At 41.0% G+C, this 16,928-nt stretch overlaps 3 protein-coding genes across 4 annotated transcripts; all 3 read left to right on the top strand.

Moving 5' to 3' along the window:
• Positions 1 to 133: 133 nt before the first annotated feature.
• dnaaf11 (dynein axonemal assembly factor 11) lies at positions 134 to 1,543 on the top strand (the record flags this gene model as incomplete). The annotated part of the gene is made up of 1 exon (XM_084082131.1): positions 134 to 1,543. One exon carries the CDS (start codon positions 134 to 136, stop codon positions 1,541 to 1,543), a length of 1,410 nt encoding a protein of 469 aa, XP_083938257.1.
• A 2,061-nt stretch (positions 1,544 to 3,604) lies between these two features.
• LOC311063110 (uncharacterized protein) lies at positions 3,605 to 8,526 on the top strand. 2 transcript variants are annotated; one of them, XM_084082323.1, is made up of 7 exons: positions 3,605 to 3,722; positions 5,217 to 5,675; positions 5,771 to 5,902; positions 6,134 to 6,204; positions 6,450 to 6,625; positions 6,839 to 6,935; positions 7,184 to 8,526. In XM_084082323.1, exons 2-5 carry the CDS (start codon positions 5,592 to 5,594, stop codon positions 6,556 to 6,558), a joined length of 396 nt encoding a protein of 131 aa, XP_083938449.1. In that variant the 5' UTR covers positions 3,605 to 3,722; positions 5,217 to 5,591; the 3' UTR covers positions 6,559 to 6,625; positions 6,839 to 6,935; positions 7,184 to 8,526. The 2 variants fall into 2 exon arrangements, with proteins under 2 accessions (XP_083938449.1, XP_083938448.1); XM_084082322.1 differs by having other exon boundaries at positions 6,827 to 6,935.
• Positions 8,527 to 12,985: 4,459 nt separating this feature from the next.
• On the top strand, positions 12,986 to 14,197 carry LOC311062911 (26S proteasome regulatory subunit 8-like; the record flags this gene model as incomplete). Its single annotated transcript, XM_084082130.1, has 1 exon — positions 12,986 to 14,197. The coding sequence occupies one exon, from the start codon at positions 12,986 to 12,988 to the stop codon at positions 14,195 to 14,197; it is 1,212 nt and encodes a 403-aa protein (XP_083938256.1).
• Between the last annotated feature and the right edge of the window lie 2,731 nt (positions 14,198 to 16,928).

The raw sequence follows: 16,928 nt of genomic DNA, 5'->3' as shown, positions 1-16,928 counted from the left end.
TCACATGGCCCTCAATGTTTACGACTGACGTCATCAGTCTTTGGCATTCATTGCCATGGTAATACAAGGTGGTGTTAAAATACACAAGAAGTCAGACAGAGATATCGCTGGTCAATATTCTGTATTGGAGAGAATGGTTTACATCACAGAGGACATGGTCCGACGGCGGGCCGAGCACAACAACTGTGAGATCTTATCTCTAGAGGAGGTCTCCTTACATCAGCAAGATATTGAGGGAATAGAACACATAGAGAGATGGTGCAGAGACCTCAAAATTCTCTACCTGCAAAACAACCTCATACCTAAGATTGAAAATGTAGGTCGCCTGAAGAAGCTGGAATATATAAACCTCTCCATGAACAACATTGAAGTGATCGAAAATCTTGAGGGCTGCGAGAGCCTTCGAAAGTTGGATTTGACGTTAAACTTTACAGGACAACTGAGCAGCGTGGAGTCTCTGAAACACAACATCCATCTGAGGGAGCTTTTCCTGGTTGGAAACCCCTGTTCTGACTTTGAGGGCTACAGACAGTACATAGTGGCTGCTCTACCTCAGCTCAAGTGGCTAGACGGATCAGAGATCAGCCGATCGGAACGGATCAGGGCCAGCTGGGGACTGGAGGAGGTTAGGAGGTGCATCCAACGGCAGGAGCAGGAGTACCTGAAGAAGAGAACCAGGGAGAAGGAGGAGGCGCAGAGGAGGAACAGATCATCAGAAAGAGGAGAGGAGAAGAGTAGAAGCTCCCAGAGAGAGGGGAGAGGAGGCTACACTACTGGCATCAATAACTCCATCTGTGGTCCTCCGGGGAGCCAGGAGGACAAGGAGAATCAGCAGACAGAACATGAAATCTTTGAGGAGGAGCAGAGGGAGAAGGAATTCTGGGAAACTCCTTGCGCCTTCACTCCAGAGTCACGTTTTGAAACATACAAACATCTGGAAAAGAAGAAGAACCTCACGAACCCCAAGAAGCCCCAAGCAGCTCCAAGGACCCTGATCACTGCTGAAGGACGGGTGTTGAATGTTAATGAACCCAAGCTGGACTTCACACTGACAGAAGACGAAGACAGGAATACAATCGTCCTAGACCTGGCTGTGTACAGACACATGGACACTTCCCTGCTGGATGTTGATGTTCAGCCAACGTATGTCCGAGTGATTGTCAAAGGAAAGACACTTCAACTGGCTCTTCCCGCTGAAGTGAAGCCTGACAGCGCTACATGTCAGAGGTCCCAAACTACTGGACACATGGTCATCACCATGCCAAGGGCCGAAGGTGAAATCAAGACAAAGACCGTCCCACGACCTCCACCTCAAACCGATACCAAACCTGAACAGAATAAAAGGAATGCTAACGGTCGTGAAATGCTGGAGGTAGATCCTAGCAAACACTCTGGTATCGACCTGGCGAACATTGTAGCACGAGACAGTGGCAGCAGCCGGGAGGGACCGCTGGAGATGAGGAGCCGGACTTGCGCAGCCTCAGAGCACACATCTTTCTCTGAAGGCTTTGTAGACGACCCAGACGTCCCTCCTCTCATATGAACCTCACTTCAACAGTAATCTGAAGTCATCACTTCATACTAACTAACTAACTACACTACAGACAAAACATGACAAGTTTTTCATACCCAAAAGTAATAACAGAAAATATGTATGACTGTTTAGCCTCTTTTCATTATGCAGGAAAACATTGTGTTTTTGGGACCCCAATCTACACAATAAAACCTTCAGTGTTAATTTAACTGAGAGTGTAGAAATGGAACTAAATGGATTAATTTGGTTCCATTTTTACATTCTCTGAGTTCCAGACCCATATGGGTCCATTTGGTTCCTAGCTATCAATTCTGGGGCTCCCCAGACCCCATGTTGAGAACCAGTGCTTTAAATAAATTGCAACTGAAAAAAAAAATCACTTGACTTAAGTTAAAACAAAATCTTTATTTGTTTTTACATTAAAGTGCATGTCTCATTTGCTCTTAATCAAAAAGTTGTTTAACAAAGAAACTTGATGGACCAGATTTCATATTTCAAGAGGTTTTTCAAAAATAAATACGGAAGTATAAGAGTAGAAGTTTTTCCCTTTTATAAATTACAAGAATGTTTGTAAATAGCAATGGTAGCCTTATAGTGTGAATGAATATATTTACTAGTTCAAATGTTGATAAAACATAAGTGAAGTGTGATAGCAGAAAGAAGATTTCTATATCCCTGCCTTGGAAGTGGATGAACCATGTAGGACAAAATTCAACAAGACAATTGCTTGCTTCCCCATTGCTCTGGGGAAGTTGTGTCGGACGGAACCCAGACACATGAACAAACTCCGAGACCTCCGTGGCTTCGATATCCTCCACTCCTGCATGAGGTTAATCATGGAACCAAGTGACAACGTCACGTGTTATGTGAGGCGGAATTATGGTAGAAGTATACCCCTTATATTGTTATGTTCTTCACCCTTTGCCTTATGTTCTGACATTTTACATATTATTTTAAGAGTCAAGATGGCAAGGCACAGGCCTGGTAGTGGTATCTGTTGTTTTGGGTAGTTTGTTCCTAATGAAACAGTTTCTCTCTTATCGTGAGTATTAGTCTGATCCCTTCTGTTGGTGGCAGAACTACTTTACCACCGATCTGTGTGTCTAATGTACTTCTCCCCTGTGATATCATGTACAGTAACTAAAGCACAACCACCACCACCACCATGAAATAGTGATTTGTGTGCGTGGGGATCTCATTTTAAACAAGCTTAGTGCTTTATGAGCCTTCCAGTTTAGTAGACCCTGTATTGTGAATTTGTACTTCCATGTACTGTTGTTCTCATGTCTTACTAAATAAAGCACATCAATCAATCAAACATGAAATAGTGTCTCTGATTCCTCTTGCCTCATCAATTACTGATTGATGATCCGGAATTCCTCTACATGAGTCATAATCTCTGTGCTGGTTATCTATGGAGTCAGAACAGTCTCATAATGAGTGAATGCACAAGTCTTGGTTTGTATTCACACATTTGATTTTTGAATGAACAAGTTCTGGTTTGCATGTGTTTCGTGTTTGTGTTTGTGTTTCAAGTCCACGTTCGTGTTTCAAGTCCACAGCTTTCGTGTTTCGTGCGTTTGTGTTTCAAGTTTGTGTTTGTGTTTCAAGTCCACAGCTTTAAATCCACAGTCTGTGTATTAAAGTCACGTTTGTGTTTTGTGTTTGAAATCCACAGTTTAAAATTCACAGTTTGTATTTTGTGTTTCAAATCCACAGTTTAAAATTCACAGTTTGTATTCTAAAGTCACATTCCAGATGCTCTGCTTCACAAATATAATTCTCTATTTATCTCCAAAACACTCAATTTACAAACACAAATCGGTTGGTGTGCATTTGCACACTGCTTCTCTGTGGTGGATCTCCTCTGTGCACGCACGAATCTTTTTGAGACTGACCTGACGGTGGGCGTAGACAAACGTTGTCATTGGCTGATAAATCTGTCAATCAAAATCATGATTCTGATTGACAGGTTCATCAGCCAATGAGACGGGTTCCCTTTCAGCCAATCATAAGTGCTGTTACATTTTCTCCGGCAATCAAACAGTCATATATCTATTCTCTGCACCTGGCTGCGCAGAGTAGAAAGCAAAGGGGGCGTAATGGCGGACACGACAGAAGTTTGGGGCAGGGATTGAGAAACAATATGAAGAATGCTGCTGGAAGTAGTGGTTAACAACGTGAATCTGTAAGTAACACATTTATGTTATTATCCCCTCATTGTAAATCATCTAATGTTATTGAATTATAATAAGTTGAAGCATTCTGCTTAGCCACGTAACAGATGATGATGATGATGATGATGATGATGGCATGCCGACGTTGGGTTTAAGCCTCAAATTCATGGTATTTGTCTTCACATGAGGGAAATACTTGTTTTACAAGCGAAGTGTAAGTTGATTAAGATAAGAGTTGGATTATATTATCGAAATATAAAAAAACCTCTGGTGGGGTGGGTGTTATATTGAAACACGTGACCCGTAGAAAGATGTGACTAGGGGGTGTTTCCTGGCTGTGAGTGACGCATATGGTAGCATATTTCTACAGGTTACAGGTGTCAGCGTGACACCGCACCTCATTATTGTCATTGAAATCACAGAAGACAAACCTAAACAGTATGAGGGCTCGTCTTTGTTTATAAACCGCGGATTTTAATATATGTATTTTTTTCTTCTTTTTGTGACAGGTTCAAAACTGAACTGTACTGTAGGGTCTGCAAGGTAACAGGATAGGTGGGCACTAGGGACATCTGGGCACCTCGATGTAAAATGGACTATTTTGTCCAAAATCTAAAAATTTGGAAAATGTTTTTAAAGTATACATGATTAGAACAGGGGTCTTCAACGTTTTCAATGCCAAGGACCCCCTAGTTAAGAGAGAGAGATGAAGAAGGGAGTAAGAGACCCCCACTACATATTGCATAAAATTGTGTTGCAGGTTAAACTTTTTCATAGATTTCATAGATGTTGCACTATCATGTTGGATTCATGTTAATGTGTATTTTAAAACTGTCAATACTTAGTACACCTGACCTTTCACTCTGTACTTGGTCTGATCCTTTTTCACACCAAACCTCTTTGCCGAAAATAGCCGATCTACAAGCTCACTGTAGATTGGCTATATTTGGTTAAAGTTCTCCTCAGAATAGGGATGCTAGGGTTCAAGTGCTTAATGAAAACTGATAATAAATCCAATCACGAACATTTGACGGCCCCCCTGTAGTTACTTTGAGGACCCCCTGTTGAAGACCCCTGGATTAGAACATGCTTAAACATTTGACATTAAGGTTTAATATTTCTACAATTACTACAAATTGCTGCAAAACCTGTATAACTAATCGTTTTGGGGCAGAAACAAGAAGTTGAAGGATAAAATTAAGTCTGTTAATGATGTACCGTGCATGTTCACATCAAGTATACTTTACATTACTTAAGACTGTTAATGATGTACCGTGCATGTTCACATCAAGTATACTTTACATTACTTAAGACTGTTTTTTATTTATGTATTTTATGGGTAGTAGCCTAATCAGCAGCTGAGCAAAATAGTGTAACATCATGTACTTTTTAATTATAATGCTGCATTTGATAGAACAACATTTGAGGATCTATATTGTGATTTATATCATGTGCCTCATACTCTACTGTCAGTGCCTTATATAAATCTTATTTTCTCCCCCTAGTTACAGGGACCATCTCATCTAGCCATGGGTTCAGAGCAGGCCAGTCATGGCCAGAGGCAGCTCACAAGTGCTGGACATTCCTCCAGTCCAGGCAGGCCAGAGCATGGCAAGAGGCAGCTTCCAGACAGCTCTTACAGTGGGGCAGGCCATTCCTCCAGTCCAGGCAGGTGTAACGGCCGAGAAGTGCAACGCCCTGAGCCGGAGTCGAACCCATGACCCACGGCTCACCAGTCCGGCCAACAACCCACCTGCGCCAAAGAAGCTAGCTCCCTCGGTGGAGGAAGTTGTGGCGAGTTGGGGACGCTACACAGGCCAGAGCATGCCAGTCATGGCGAGAGGCGGATTTTACAGGCCCCTGGGGGGTACACCACTAAGATGCCGAAGGCAAACTGCCTGACGTGTGGGAATCTTATGCCTTTGCAGATGTTGCCGTTGCATCTGCGGGCTTGCTCTTTGAACGTAAGCTGTACAGCTTTCCTCTAATTTCTGAAGTTATTTTTTCTCTTTTGTGTGCAAATGAGTGTTTGATTGTCTCTAGCTCTGTCTTTTTTTAGGAGAGTAAATCCGAGGCATCTCCTGACGAAGACTGCACGATTATTGAGGAGCCAGTGCGCCGTTCTACAGCTGACGCAGACCTTCCTACTGCTGAGATTGAAGACTCCATAGAGATGGGAGAGTCTTGTGAGGTAATCGAGGCTTGTTCATTATATTCCATAGGAAGTAATCATACGTTTCACTTCATAATGATATGATGCTTAAAGTTATAAATGGGCATGCTGTTTTGTTATGGAACACACAATATACTCATTTTGGATCATAGAATTATATTACTATTGCTAGACAATATCGTATGTCTGAGGTTCATTAACTCGGACTCTGTTTTTGTATCATTCTCTTTTGCTTTCTTTGTTTTGCAGGTTTGCCCAATCTGTCAGAGAGAATACCCAATAGATGTCCTTCCATTTCATGCCAGTATGTGTGGTGAATGGTAAGACGTTTTGACTATAGATTCAGATAAAAAGATGTGTTTGTACATGTTGGCACATGTACTTTATGTACACTGCACAAACACACTTTAAATTAATAATGTCATTACTGTATTTGACAATGTTATCTACAGATAAATATTTCTTGCGACCAGCTTGCTTGGGACCAGCTGGACAAGCAAGGACTTATTTTGAAATAGTCATGAAAATGAGTTATGATTTTACATTTTTTATTTGGGCTGCCTAGGGAAGCAGCCAGGACCAGAAGTGGAGAGGAATTGCCAGCACCTTCAGTTCCAAGAGGAGCTGAATTCTCAGGACCTTCATGTCAGTTGTTCCGACAACATGAATGGTGAAGACGTCAATCGACATGTTTGTCAATTGCCATGCAGAAGCTGAAGACTGGCTTCAGTATTAATTAAGGTTGGTATGTTGGCGCACACACTTCCTATGTTTGATGTTTACCTGGTATCCTATTTTGTATGACGGTATTTGCACCCTACTTAATGAAACTATATCCAGTATCCTGTCGTTTTGTGCCTAGTGTTCATGCCATATACTGCCATTAAATGGGGCACTGCCATCTCCCCTTTGTTTTTACATTTTCTTTTGACATTCTGCTAGTCTCACACTCAGTTTCGCTGTCGTGACACTGTTGACCAGGGGTGGAACCGAAACTGCAGCAGCAGCTCTGGATGTTGCTGATCTTGACCATCGTGAAACTATTGGTTTGGTGGGTAACGGTTACAATTTAGCATGTCTTACACAGAGTTTTACACCATGTTTGTCATCACATGCATCAAACGGATAAGTGAATTGGTCAGTGTTGGCAAATTTTAACAAGCTTTGTGTGTCCCTCTGATGTACTCCAAATGTTGACTATTTGAAATTCAACTTTTGCCCTTTTTGTGGAATGCCTCCTGGAGGCAACTTTCTACCTAAATAAATTTGGTCCCCTTTTGTGATGTGTCCCTGTTGTAGCTCAAGAAAGCAGATCTTACTGAAGAAGAAATGAGCCGTGTCACTGATCTTTGCCACTCCTGGTATCAAGCTACTCTGAACTCCACCAACCAGGACTGGCTGTTTCAGTGTCTTCTTTCACATGCTGTAATAATTTGATCAATGAGGAGAGTAAAGGGTTAACATAAATTAGTTTCAGACTTATTAATATAGTAATTAAGAGAGAGAAAAAACAAACTAATGCCAGTAAACTTGAAAGTGATGTATTTTCTTTTTAAAGTGGTTAGCAGAGTTATCTATTCATATTGGGTTTTGATAAGGAGTCAAACAGGTCTAAGGTATTTGGTTTTCATATTTAATATAAAACGTTAACTAAGCAAAGACTACGGAGTGGTTTTATGTTGTATGAGTGGGTGCAGTGGATTGGATGCGAGGGGTTCCAGAGTAACAATTGCCCGTGGGAGAGAGCGGAAGAAGGTAGAGAGAGGAAGGACTGAGAAGAATGTATTTGGAGAAATAAGAAATGTAAAAAGGCCTCAGTACATTGTTGGGTACAAGTGTGTCAGTGTTTGCCAGCGGAGCGTGTGGTGAACTGGCCGGAGAACTACGCCATTATCGAGACATCTGCTTGGAAAAGACTGTTCTGGACAGAGAGTCCAGCTCTGTTGCCGTTTGAAATGTTTTCCATTGCAAGTACTGTATCAGAGAAATGTTTTCCATTGCAAGTACTGTTTGAAGACTCTGCAAGTACTGTGTCAACAAAGAACTATCTGTTGGAGTTACTGAGGACCAGAATCACCGCATCGCCGGAACGTCTCGCAGGCCTGCAACGTGGGGTGGATGTGCGTGGGTGTGTGGGCCCACAGTGTGTTAATGGTTTAAAGTTACTGTCAAGTTCACGGTTATTATGGGTTAAGTTCATGGTTAAAGTGTTATTTTTGCAGCTTTAATTAAATGAGGGTTAAAGAAAGGTGAAGTAAAAGTCAGGGAGAGTGATGGGGAACAGATCTTTATTTTTTTTTTAAATAGATTTGTTGCAATTTTGATACATGACGTGTGTGTGTGTGTATATTTTTTTCTAGGTATATCATTTAGTTTTGGTCAAGTGTTTTATTTGGGGAAAAAACAGTTTGTTTTTGCACATGCATGAGTATTTGGGTTATTTGGGTAGGCCTATTGTGGTTTAAGTTCATTCTAAAAGGTTTTTAAGCCTTGTCATATATTTGTTTGTCATTTATTTTCATTTCATTTTTTAAATATTTTATTTGAATTTAAAAGGGAATTCATTTGTGTAAAAAAAAGAGAGGAAAAAAAAAACCCTTCTGTAAAGTTCTATTCCCTTGAATTTAAAATGTTGTCCGGGTCAGTATCTCCGAATGGTACATTCACTGACAGTTAAAGGTAATGTGTTGTTTATTAGCAGGGTACAGGAAGTGTTACTCAATACAGTCAAACCTTTGAGGTACTACAGCAACAATATTCAGCATGATTTTGTGGTGTATAAAAACACTTGCTGCATTTTGTGTTTAAAATATTTTTTATTTATTTTTATTTTTTTAAAGGGCCGTAGCAATAGTGTATACTGAACAGTCAAAACCCCTATTTAAATTGAGACACTCTTGTTATCTATGCTGCTGCATTGTCTGAAGGAAGCCAAACAAAAATACGTTTTACTCTTATGTACCTACATACAAACTCTTAAGTACCTCTACACAAAGCACAACCTTGAAACTTGGTCTGGATCAGTGAACTTGAAAAATAACTGCAATTGTTAAGGTGTATACCATATAATTTCAATAAAGGTTGGTGTTAAACTTTGTCCTATAATGTTCCACCTGCCAGTCCCAAAGCAATGGACAGATTAAAGGAGGTGTAAGCGAAGCTGGTTAATATGTACGGTATATTCCCAAATTATTATATTGATGGTATTTATTCAGTAACAGTTCTGTCGCTGCAGCTCTTAAGTAAAAAATTGCATTCTCAGGTTGGGATACCAATTTCATCCAAGATTAACAGTGAAGTTGGAAGTAATGAAACTAGGGGAGTGAGGTCATTCCCTTTACATTGCCCCCCGTCTATACATCCATGTGATTAGATGTTTACAATCCTGGCCGTGCACCTATGAAACTACTGCTCACGTCAATTGGAAAACGTTTACTTATCGTACTTGTTTCATACCTGTCCTACACGTTCAAGTCATCAGTGTTGATTTTGTTCATGTGTTAAAAAGCTTTATATCCACATGGTAATCATTAGTGTTCAGTTACAGGGTTCTCAGATCTTCAGTTCCAATTTCTTGAAATGAATGAGCAGACAAAATTGTATAAGCAGATCTGGGTTCTCTCTGGGTGTGAATTGGGTGTTTCACAAGTTATAGAGCATTAAACTTTATAGAACTTTTCTAAACTACTAAATGGACACCAGGAATTTAAATCTAGTCACCACTGGCCTGGTCATAGCTGTGTCAGTTCAAGTAACGGGGCACACTGAGCACTATATTTTGTCATTCTAAGTCAAGTGGATGGAAGAGTTCACACAGACTATAAAAGGAAAAACAATGTTGAACGATATACAATGAAATACAATGGTGAACGATAATGCTCAGAGTGAATAGCAAGTGAAGTTCCATTTCATGACATTTAAATTCCCCATCACTACTGTATGACTTATAAATGTTTAATTATCAGCACTAGCAATCGCTTACCAGGACAGGCTTGTTTGAAAACGTCCATGGTCTAAAGTCAAGGGTGGACTCTGTGACATGAAACATGTAGAAGGAAAAAAAGCTAACCTTGCAAGTGTTTAATACTTCTTAAAGTCCCTTGAACAACAACACTGCAGTACAATGTTCTAGACAATTTTATTTTTATTTGGAAGCTTTCCTAAAACTAAAAGCTCATATTTGACACACCCGGCATCTCATTATGATGTTGCCTCAAGTAAGTTCACAACATATTGGACAGTGTTGAGATATATGTCCACTCCAGAAACGTAACAGCACTTATGATTGGCTGAAAGCGAACCCGTCTCATTGGCTGATGAACCTGTCAATCAGAATCATGATTTTGATTGACAGATTTATCAGCCAATGACGACGTTCGTCTACGCCCACCGTCAGGTCAGTCTCAAAAAGATTCGTGCGTGCACAGAGGAGATCCACCACAGAGAAGCAGTGTGCAAATGCACACCAACCGATTTGTGTTTGTAAATTGAGTGTTTTGGAGATAAATAGAGAATTATATTTGTGAAGCAGAGCATCTGGAATGTGACTTTAAAATACAAACTGTGAATTTTAAACTGTGGAATTCAAACACAAAATATAAATGTGACTTTAATATACAAACTGTGGATTTAGAGCTGTGGATTAGAAACACAAAATACAAACTGTGAATTTAATACACAGACTGTGGATTTAAAGCTGTGGACTTGAAACACGAACCTGTGGACTTGAAACACGAACGCAAAGCATCGCATTTGTAGTGCTGAACCAAAAAAACACATGCAAACCAGAACTTGTTCATTCAAAAATCTAGTGTGTGAATACAAACCAAGAGTGTGTGAATACAAACCAAGACTTGTGCATTCACTCATTAGGACTTGTGCATTCACTCATTATGAGACTGTTCTGACTCCATAGTTATCATACTTCCTATCCTCTGTCGCACTTCTGTTCATTATCTTTTGACACACGTAGACTCCTTACATCACTGTCAGATCTTCAGATGTGGCAGCATTGGCCGCTTTGTCTCGATGGGTTCCTTTCCTGTTGTAACCTGCAGGCATCAAATACACTGGGCAGCTCAGTTTCCTAACCTGTCAATGTAGAAAGACATAGTGTTCCTCCTTCTGGCTAAATTTCACTCGGTGTAATATTGAAACTTATTTTAAAAGAAAGCTAAGCCTGAATAAAGGCTATTAAAGGTCATAAGTATTGGCAAAGTTCTTGGCTGCCCTTGTTTTTACGTGAGCATCTGAGTTTACTGTACGAGTGGTTAATTACTATTAATACAGAATCAAGGCAGTTGCACCTTGTTTTACCATGGCCAGTACACTGTCACACATTCATGTTGTATAACATATCTAAATGTTTTCTTCCTCTTTACATGGTCATTCATCATCACAATCATGAATCTGCTTGAAACAATAATGTTTCATAAGGATTCATGTGAAGCAGCTGATGATGCAGTGATTGACTTTACTGCTACCACAAGCTCTCCCCACTGGCCAGCAAGACAGCCAGGGAGGGAGCCCCTTCCCAGGACTGACATTATCTAGCAAGTGTATCCACAGTACAGGAGTTGCCGGTTTAGAGTGCTGCACTGGAGTCTGATATCCCCCTCAAGGCCCTGTCTGTGCTGCGCTATATCACTGATCATCTCGACAGTACCAGTGTGATCAATCGTATCCTGTGCACCCATAATTTACCTTGTGTATTGGTTCAGGTGATGGAGTGCTGACCTTGGAGTCACTAGGTGAGGTAGAAAAGTACATGAACAACAAATGGCAGAAGATTCCATCAGAGGACCATGTGAACATGGCAAAGCTACATGGCCAAGTCTGGATCACCCTGTTCAATCTTTCTGTCTAAAGAATGTGACCCTAAACCATTTCAACAAGAACCAAATTCTAAAGTTCAAGGTGTTCTTAATTTTTAATCAACCAGCGGCTGATCCTGGTAACACTAAAGCGTGTTCCTGCTCATCTCGCTATGACAGACCCTGCCCCTCCAAAGAAGGATGTCATTCTGGAATCTTCCAGAACGACATCCTTCTTTGGACAACAGAAAATGAAAACCTAATCAGGATATTCACTTATATTGTCATTCTGCATGAAATAGTTAAACCATTCATGACTTTGCTAGGGATCCCTGCACCCCACATTCTCTGAATTACATGGTAGTAAATGAAACATTTGATGCAATGTGTTCAATATTGTAAGAAACTGAAACTGTATTCACATAGATATCCACAGAGGGAATTTATATCCCTACTGTACTGATATATTAGCCCTGGGAACGCAAACAACTTGACTCGACCCTATCTTCCACTAGCAGATCTTCAAGGAAGTGCCATTCTGCCATCTGAAGAGACGGTCTAATAATAATACATACGTATGTAATTATCCCTGTTGTGTTAAAATGTGCAGTTGCGATTGTTTTGTATGGTTTATTGTAAATGTCTTTTGTCTTTTTATTGTATTTGTAATTGAATGTTGAAATACTTTGTGAAAAAAAAAAAAAAAAAAAAAACATATTGTTGAAAAAAAAAAAAAAGTGCAGTTGCCAATCTCATCACTGAAGTTCAGGTCCTGATCAAGGATGCAATAATTTGACTATTTCAATAAGTTTCCAGGGTCACGCTCAGGGCATACTTGCCAGCACTGCCTATATATGGATAAATGGAGACGATCGACCTACGAAGTCTGACAGCATAGAATCTCTAGAAGGGGAGATTCCTAACATACCTCGCTCTGACATCAGAAAATCCCTCCTGGAAACTCCATATGTGGAGATAACCGAAACATCCAGGACTGACATCATAGTCCCAGATTTGGGCATAACTGACACAGCCCAATCCATATATGGATATGCCTGACACCACCGTAGTGACATCAGGGGGCACAGCCAGCAGTATAAAGGTAATAATCACAATAACCATATATGGCTTTGCCAGACAAAGTCATACTGTCATACATTCCAACCTCACATGTGATTGGCTGAGAGGTGTAATACGTCATGCCTCAGTGGACAAACGGTATATTTAAACAGTAACTGGAGCTAGACAGTTGACAGGCTTATTTACACTCAAGTTGTATACAGAGAGTATGGAGTCTGTGCAAACTGGGATCACCAGAGAAAGATATTCGGAAATTGATATTCGGAAGTATTACCTGTTCAAAATACAGGATTTAGAGTTGACAGTGAATGACAAAAGCCAGAATCTCAGACGTCTACAGGCGCAGAGGAATGAGCTCAATGCTAAAGTGCGTCTCCTCCGTGAGGAGCTGCAGTTACTTCAGGAACAAGGATCGTATGTGGGGGAAGTGGTTAGGGCTATGGACAAAAAGAAAGTACTGGTAAAGGTGCATCAAGAAGGAAAGTTTGTTGTGGATGTGGACAAAAACATTGATATCAATGATGTGACTCCCAATTGCCGTGTGGCTCTGCGCAACGATAGCTATACCCTGCATAAGATACTTCCCAATAAGGTGGACCCTCTGGTGTCCCTTATGATGGTGGAGAAGGTGCCGGACTCCACCTACGAAATGATTGGTGGCCTGGACAAGCAGATCAAGGAGATCAAGGAAGTGATTGAGTTGCCTGTCAAGCACCCAGAGCTCTTCGAAGCTTTGGGTATTGCACAGCCAAAGGGTGTGCTGTTGTACGGCCCTCCAGGCACAGGAAAGACCCTGCTGGCCAGAGCTGTGGCCCACCACACCGATTGCACCTTCATCAGGGTTTCTGGCTCCGAGTTGGTCCAGAAGTTTATCGGAGAGGGTGCCCGTATGGTGCGAGAGCTGTTTGTCATGGCCAGGGAGCACGCTCCTTCAATCATCTTCATGGATGAGATTGACTCCATAGGCTCATCACGCCTGGAGGGTGGCTCTGGGGACAGCGAGGTGCAGAGGACAATGTTAGAGCTGCTCAATCAACTGGATGGCTTCGAGGCCACCAAAAACATTAAGGTCATCATGGCCACCAACCGTATTGACATCCTGGATTCAGCACTGCTCAGGCCAGGCCGAATTGACAGGAAGATTGAGTTTCCCCCTCCCAATGAGGAGGCCCGTTTGGACATCCTGAAGATCCACTCTAGGAAGATGAATCTGACACGTGGCATCAATTTGAGGAAGATCGCTGAGCTCATGCCTGGAGCCTCTGGAGCCGAGGTCAAGGGTGTGTGCACTGAGTCAGGGATGTATGCTCTGAGAGAGAGGAGAGTGCACGTTACACAAGAGGACTTCGAGATGGCTGTGGCAAAGGTGATGCTGAAAGATAGCGAGAAGAACATGTCCATCAAGAAGCTTTTGAAGTAGAATACCCTGAAGATTCTCCCCATGCAAACACATGTATGTTTTAAGAAGAAGACCCTGGCCATCTGCTGCACCCAGTGTAGATTCTCCCCATTCAAACACATACGTATATTTTTTCTTCTTTTTGTTTACAGTTTGTAATTGTTACCAAAAAGTCATTCTAAAATAAATGGTGTCTCCAACAAAAAAAATTAAAACAAAGAAACTGTAACTGGTCACACTTCTCATCTCATCTCATCACTTCTGCATAAACACTGCTGATCAGTTACTTCTTTGAAGTTATGGTCAAAAATGCTGAACTGCAAAGGGGCGTCGCTGCCACATGGACCACCACGAGGTCCACTCTTTTTACAGAGTGGCTCTGTACGAGGCAATCTACAAATAGGTCTGTCTGTTCTTTTGCCTAAGGCTAATCTCGCAAACTGCTGGACTGCCACATTTTGTTCACGTTGTATATTTTTTTTAATTAATTAATTTTATAATGGAAAAGAACGGCGGTTGGTTCGGGTGGAAACCTTGCCCATATATGGAGTCATACATCATAGATACAGTATGTCATAGATGACTGTCCGGCAAACATGAAGTCCGAGATCCACTTGGGAGCCACGCCATTATTAGGCCCTATCTTGTTTTTTTTGCAACTATTTTCTTTGTACAAGGGAATCCCTTGTACAGTAATCCCCTGTCACTACTGACCCCTTACTGTTTCGTCCGGTAGGGAGGGTGTAGACAAGCAGTGTGACCGGGAGGACTTCCCCCTGGTTCTGCACCCCACTGAACTGGCACCCTGACCAACCTGTAGTCACTAGTGCAGAGATTGCCATCCCGCCCACTTTTGATTGATTGATATAAAGGGATATATCATGCTATAAACAGAAACAAAAAACAAACAAGGGCTTCCAATACTTGCGTTGTGAACCCCTGGTCTCCGTGGTGGTGGGCAGGATCTTTCCCCCTGCATAACCCAGACACCCCAATTTCATGTAAATATTATGTGACCATCATTTTCTACTTTATCTTAAGTAGTAGGCTAATACGTACATCTCTTGGTATCAAGACATGTTTATTCCCAGCTTTGACAGCATCCTTTGCCGTTGTTTTAGAGAATAGAAATAATCATGTAAGGAGGTAGTGGCAGTTCCAAATGACAAGTATTTACAGTAACAAAAAAATAGGAAAACATTACTTTTACTCAACTATACCAAAACAAGACAGGTTGTATAGAACATTTCATACACAGGCAATTCAAAGTGCTTTATATTATAGATAAAAAAAAGATTAAGATCAGAAAAAAGCAAATTAGAAAAAACATAAAAGAAATAAATTATTAGCAGCAAATAAAGGCATAGGTGAACATAAATTTCTTTAACCATTAGGGCAAGACCTAAATCCTGAACTCATATGATTTTAAACCTGTGTGGCTTGTCTGAATTGGGAACTGGGTAGGAGGGAGTCCATTTTTATGTTACACCTGGTGACCCCTAGGCCGGGTCGTAAGGACCAACCTCCTAGATCAACCTCCTAGCCAAGTTGGTCCTCCCAGCTCAACTTGGCTAGGAGGAATTTAAGTGAATACATTTTTTGCTACAGTGTGTTTTGTCCTCCGTAAGTGATGGCCAGTTTGTTGCCTTTCGTGGCAGCCATGTTGCCTCAACATGGTTGTTTAGTGATATATGGTGCAGAATATGGCATCCAAAATATAAAATACAACTACACGTTGGCAAAACTCCTGGCTCTATCTATATAGTTAAGATCTTTATTTATATAGCAGGAGCTAGGAACACAGATCCCATAACCTAGACAAATAACTTCAGAGAAGCTTCCTTACTTCTTCCTCACCAAAACCCATTAAACATTTTGTGCAGAGGAAAGAGATTAGTTTAGAAAGTCAGGCAGGGCTAAAGGAAGAGAAAGACCTTTGTCAATAACCAGTGTTCCTTTCTCCACACCTCTTCCTACGGCATAGGACACTGGATCAATACTCATATCCATTGTAAACCCAGGGTGGAGGAGAGGCTGGTTTAATGTGGAGTGGAAAGTGTAGGAGGTTTGTGTCCGAGGAGACTTTGCACAAGGTCAGTTTCACCAGGACAGCACAAAAGAACGAACAATGTGTTCTTTGTGTACAGTATAGTCCAGCTGCAGACAAGTAAAAAAAAAAAACTCTAACATGAAATCATGTCAGATCTGTCAATCTCACAATAACAAAGCTGATATTACACATTACACAGACAACTATAAGTGGGGTGATCATTATTTTATCCCAGAAAAGAACTTGAAGCGAACCATTGGTATGAGTTCACAAAAATGACATACATCCATTTTAGAGCTGGTTAAGTTAGAAGAGTTAACAAAACATGTGAATCATAATAAGAGCGATGGCTCCAATGTGGATCTCGGCCAGATCATTTGGCCAGCGTCTATGTCTATGTATGACTCCACATTTGCACCAATGAACAATATTCAATTCAATATCTTTAATATTAAGGATAATCTGTGAAGAAGAAAAAACTGATCAGGTGCTGATCAGTCCAGTGGTTTGCAAGATTAGCGACAGCTACCTGCAGAGCCACGCAAACAGCTTGCTGCGACACATATAGTGCACAGCAAATATGGTGAAACAGCAAGTTGTTGTGCAGACTTTTTAACCATTGGTATTGGTATATGATTGATGACATGTTAAATTACTACCCGGTCCACAAACTGCAGCCTATATATATATATATATATATAT

The sequence above is a fragment of the Gymnoscopelus microlampas genome (genome assembly GCF_963454915.1).
Source record: "Gymnoscopelus microlampas genome assembly, chromosome: 16".
In the NCBI taxonomy this organism is placed as follows: Eukaryota; Metazoa; Chordata; class Actinopteri; order Myctophiformes; family Myctophidae; genus Gymnoscopelus; species Gymnoscopelus microlampas.
The sequence above is the reverse complement of the archived record's forward strand: the minus strand, read 5'-3'. Positions and strand labels throughout refer to the sequence as shown.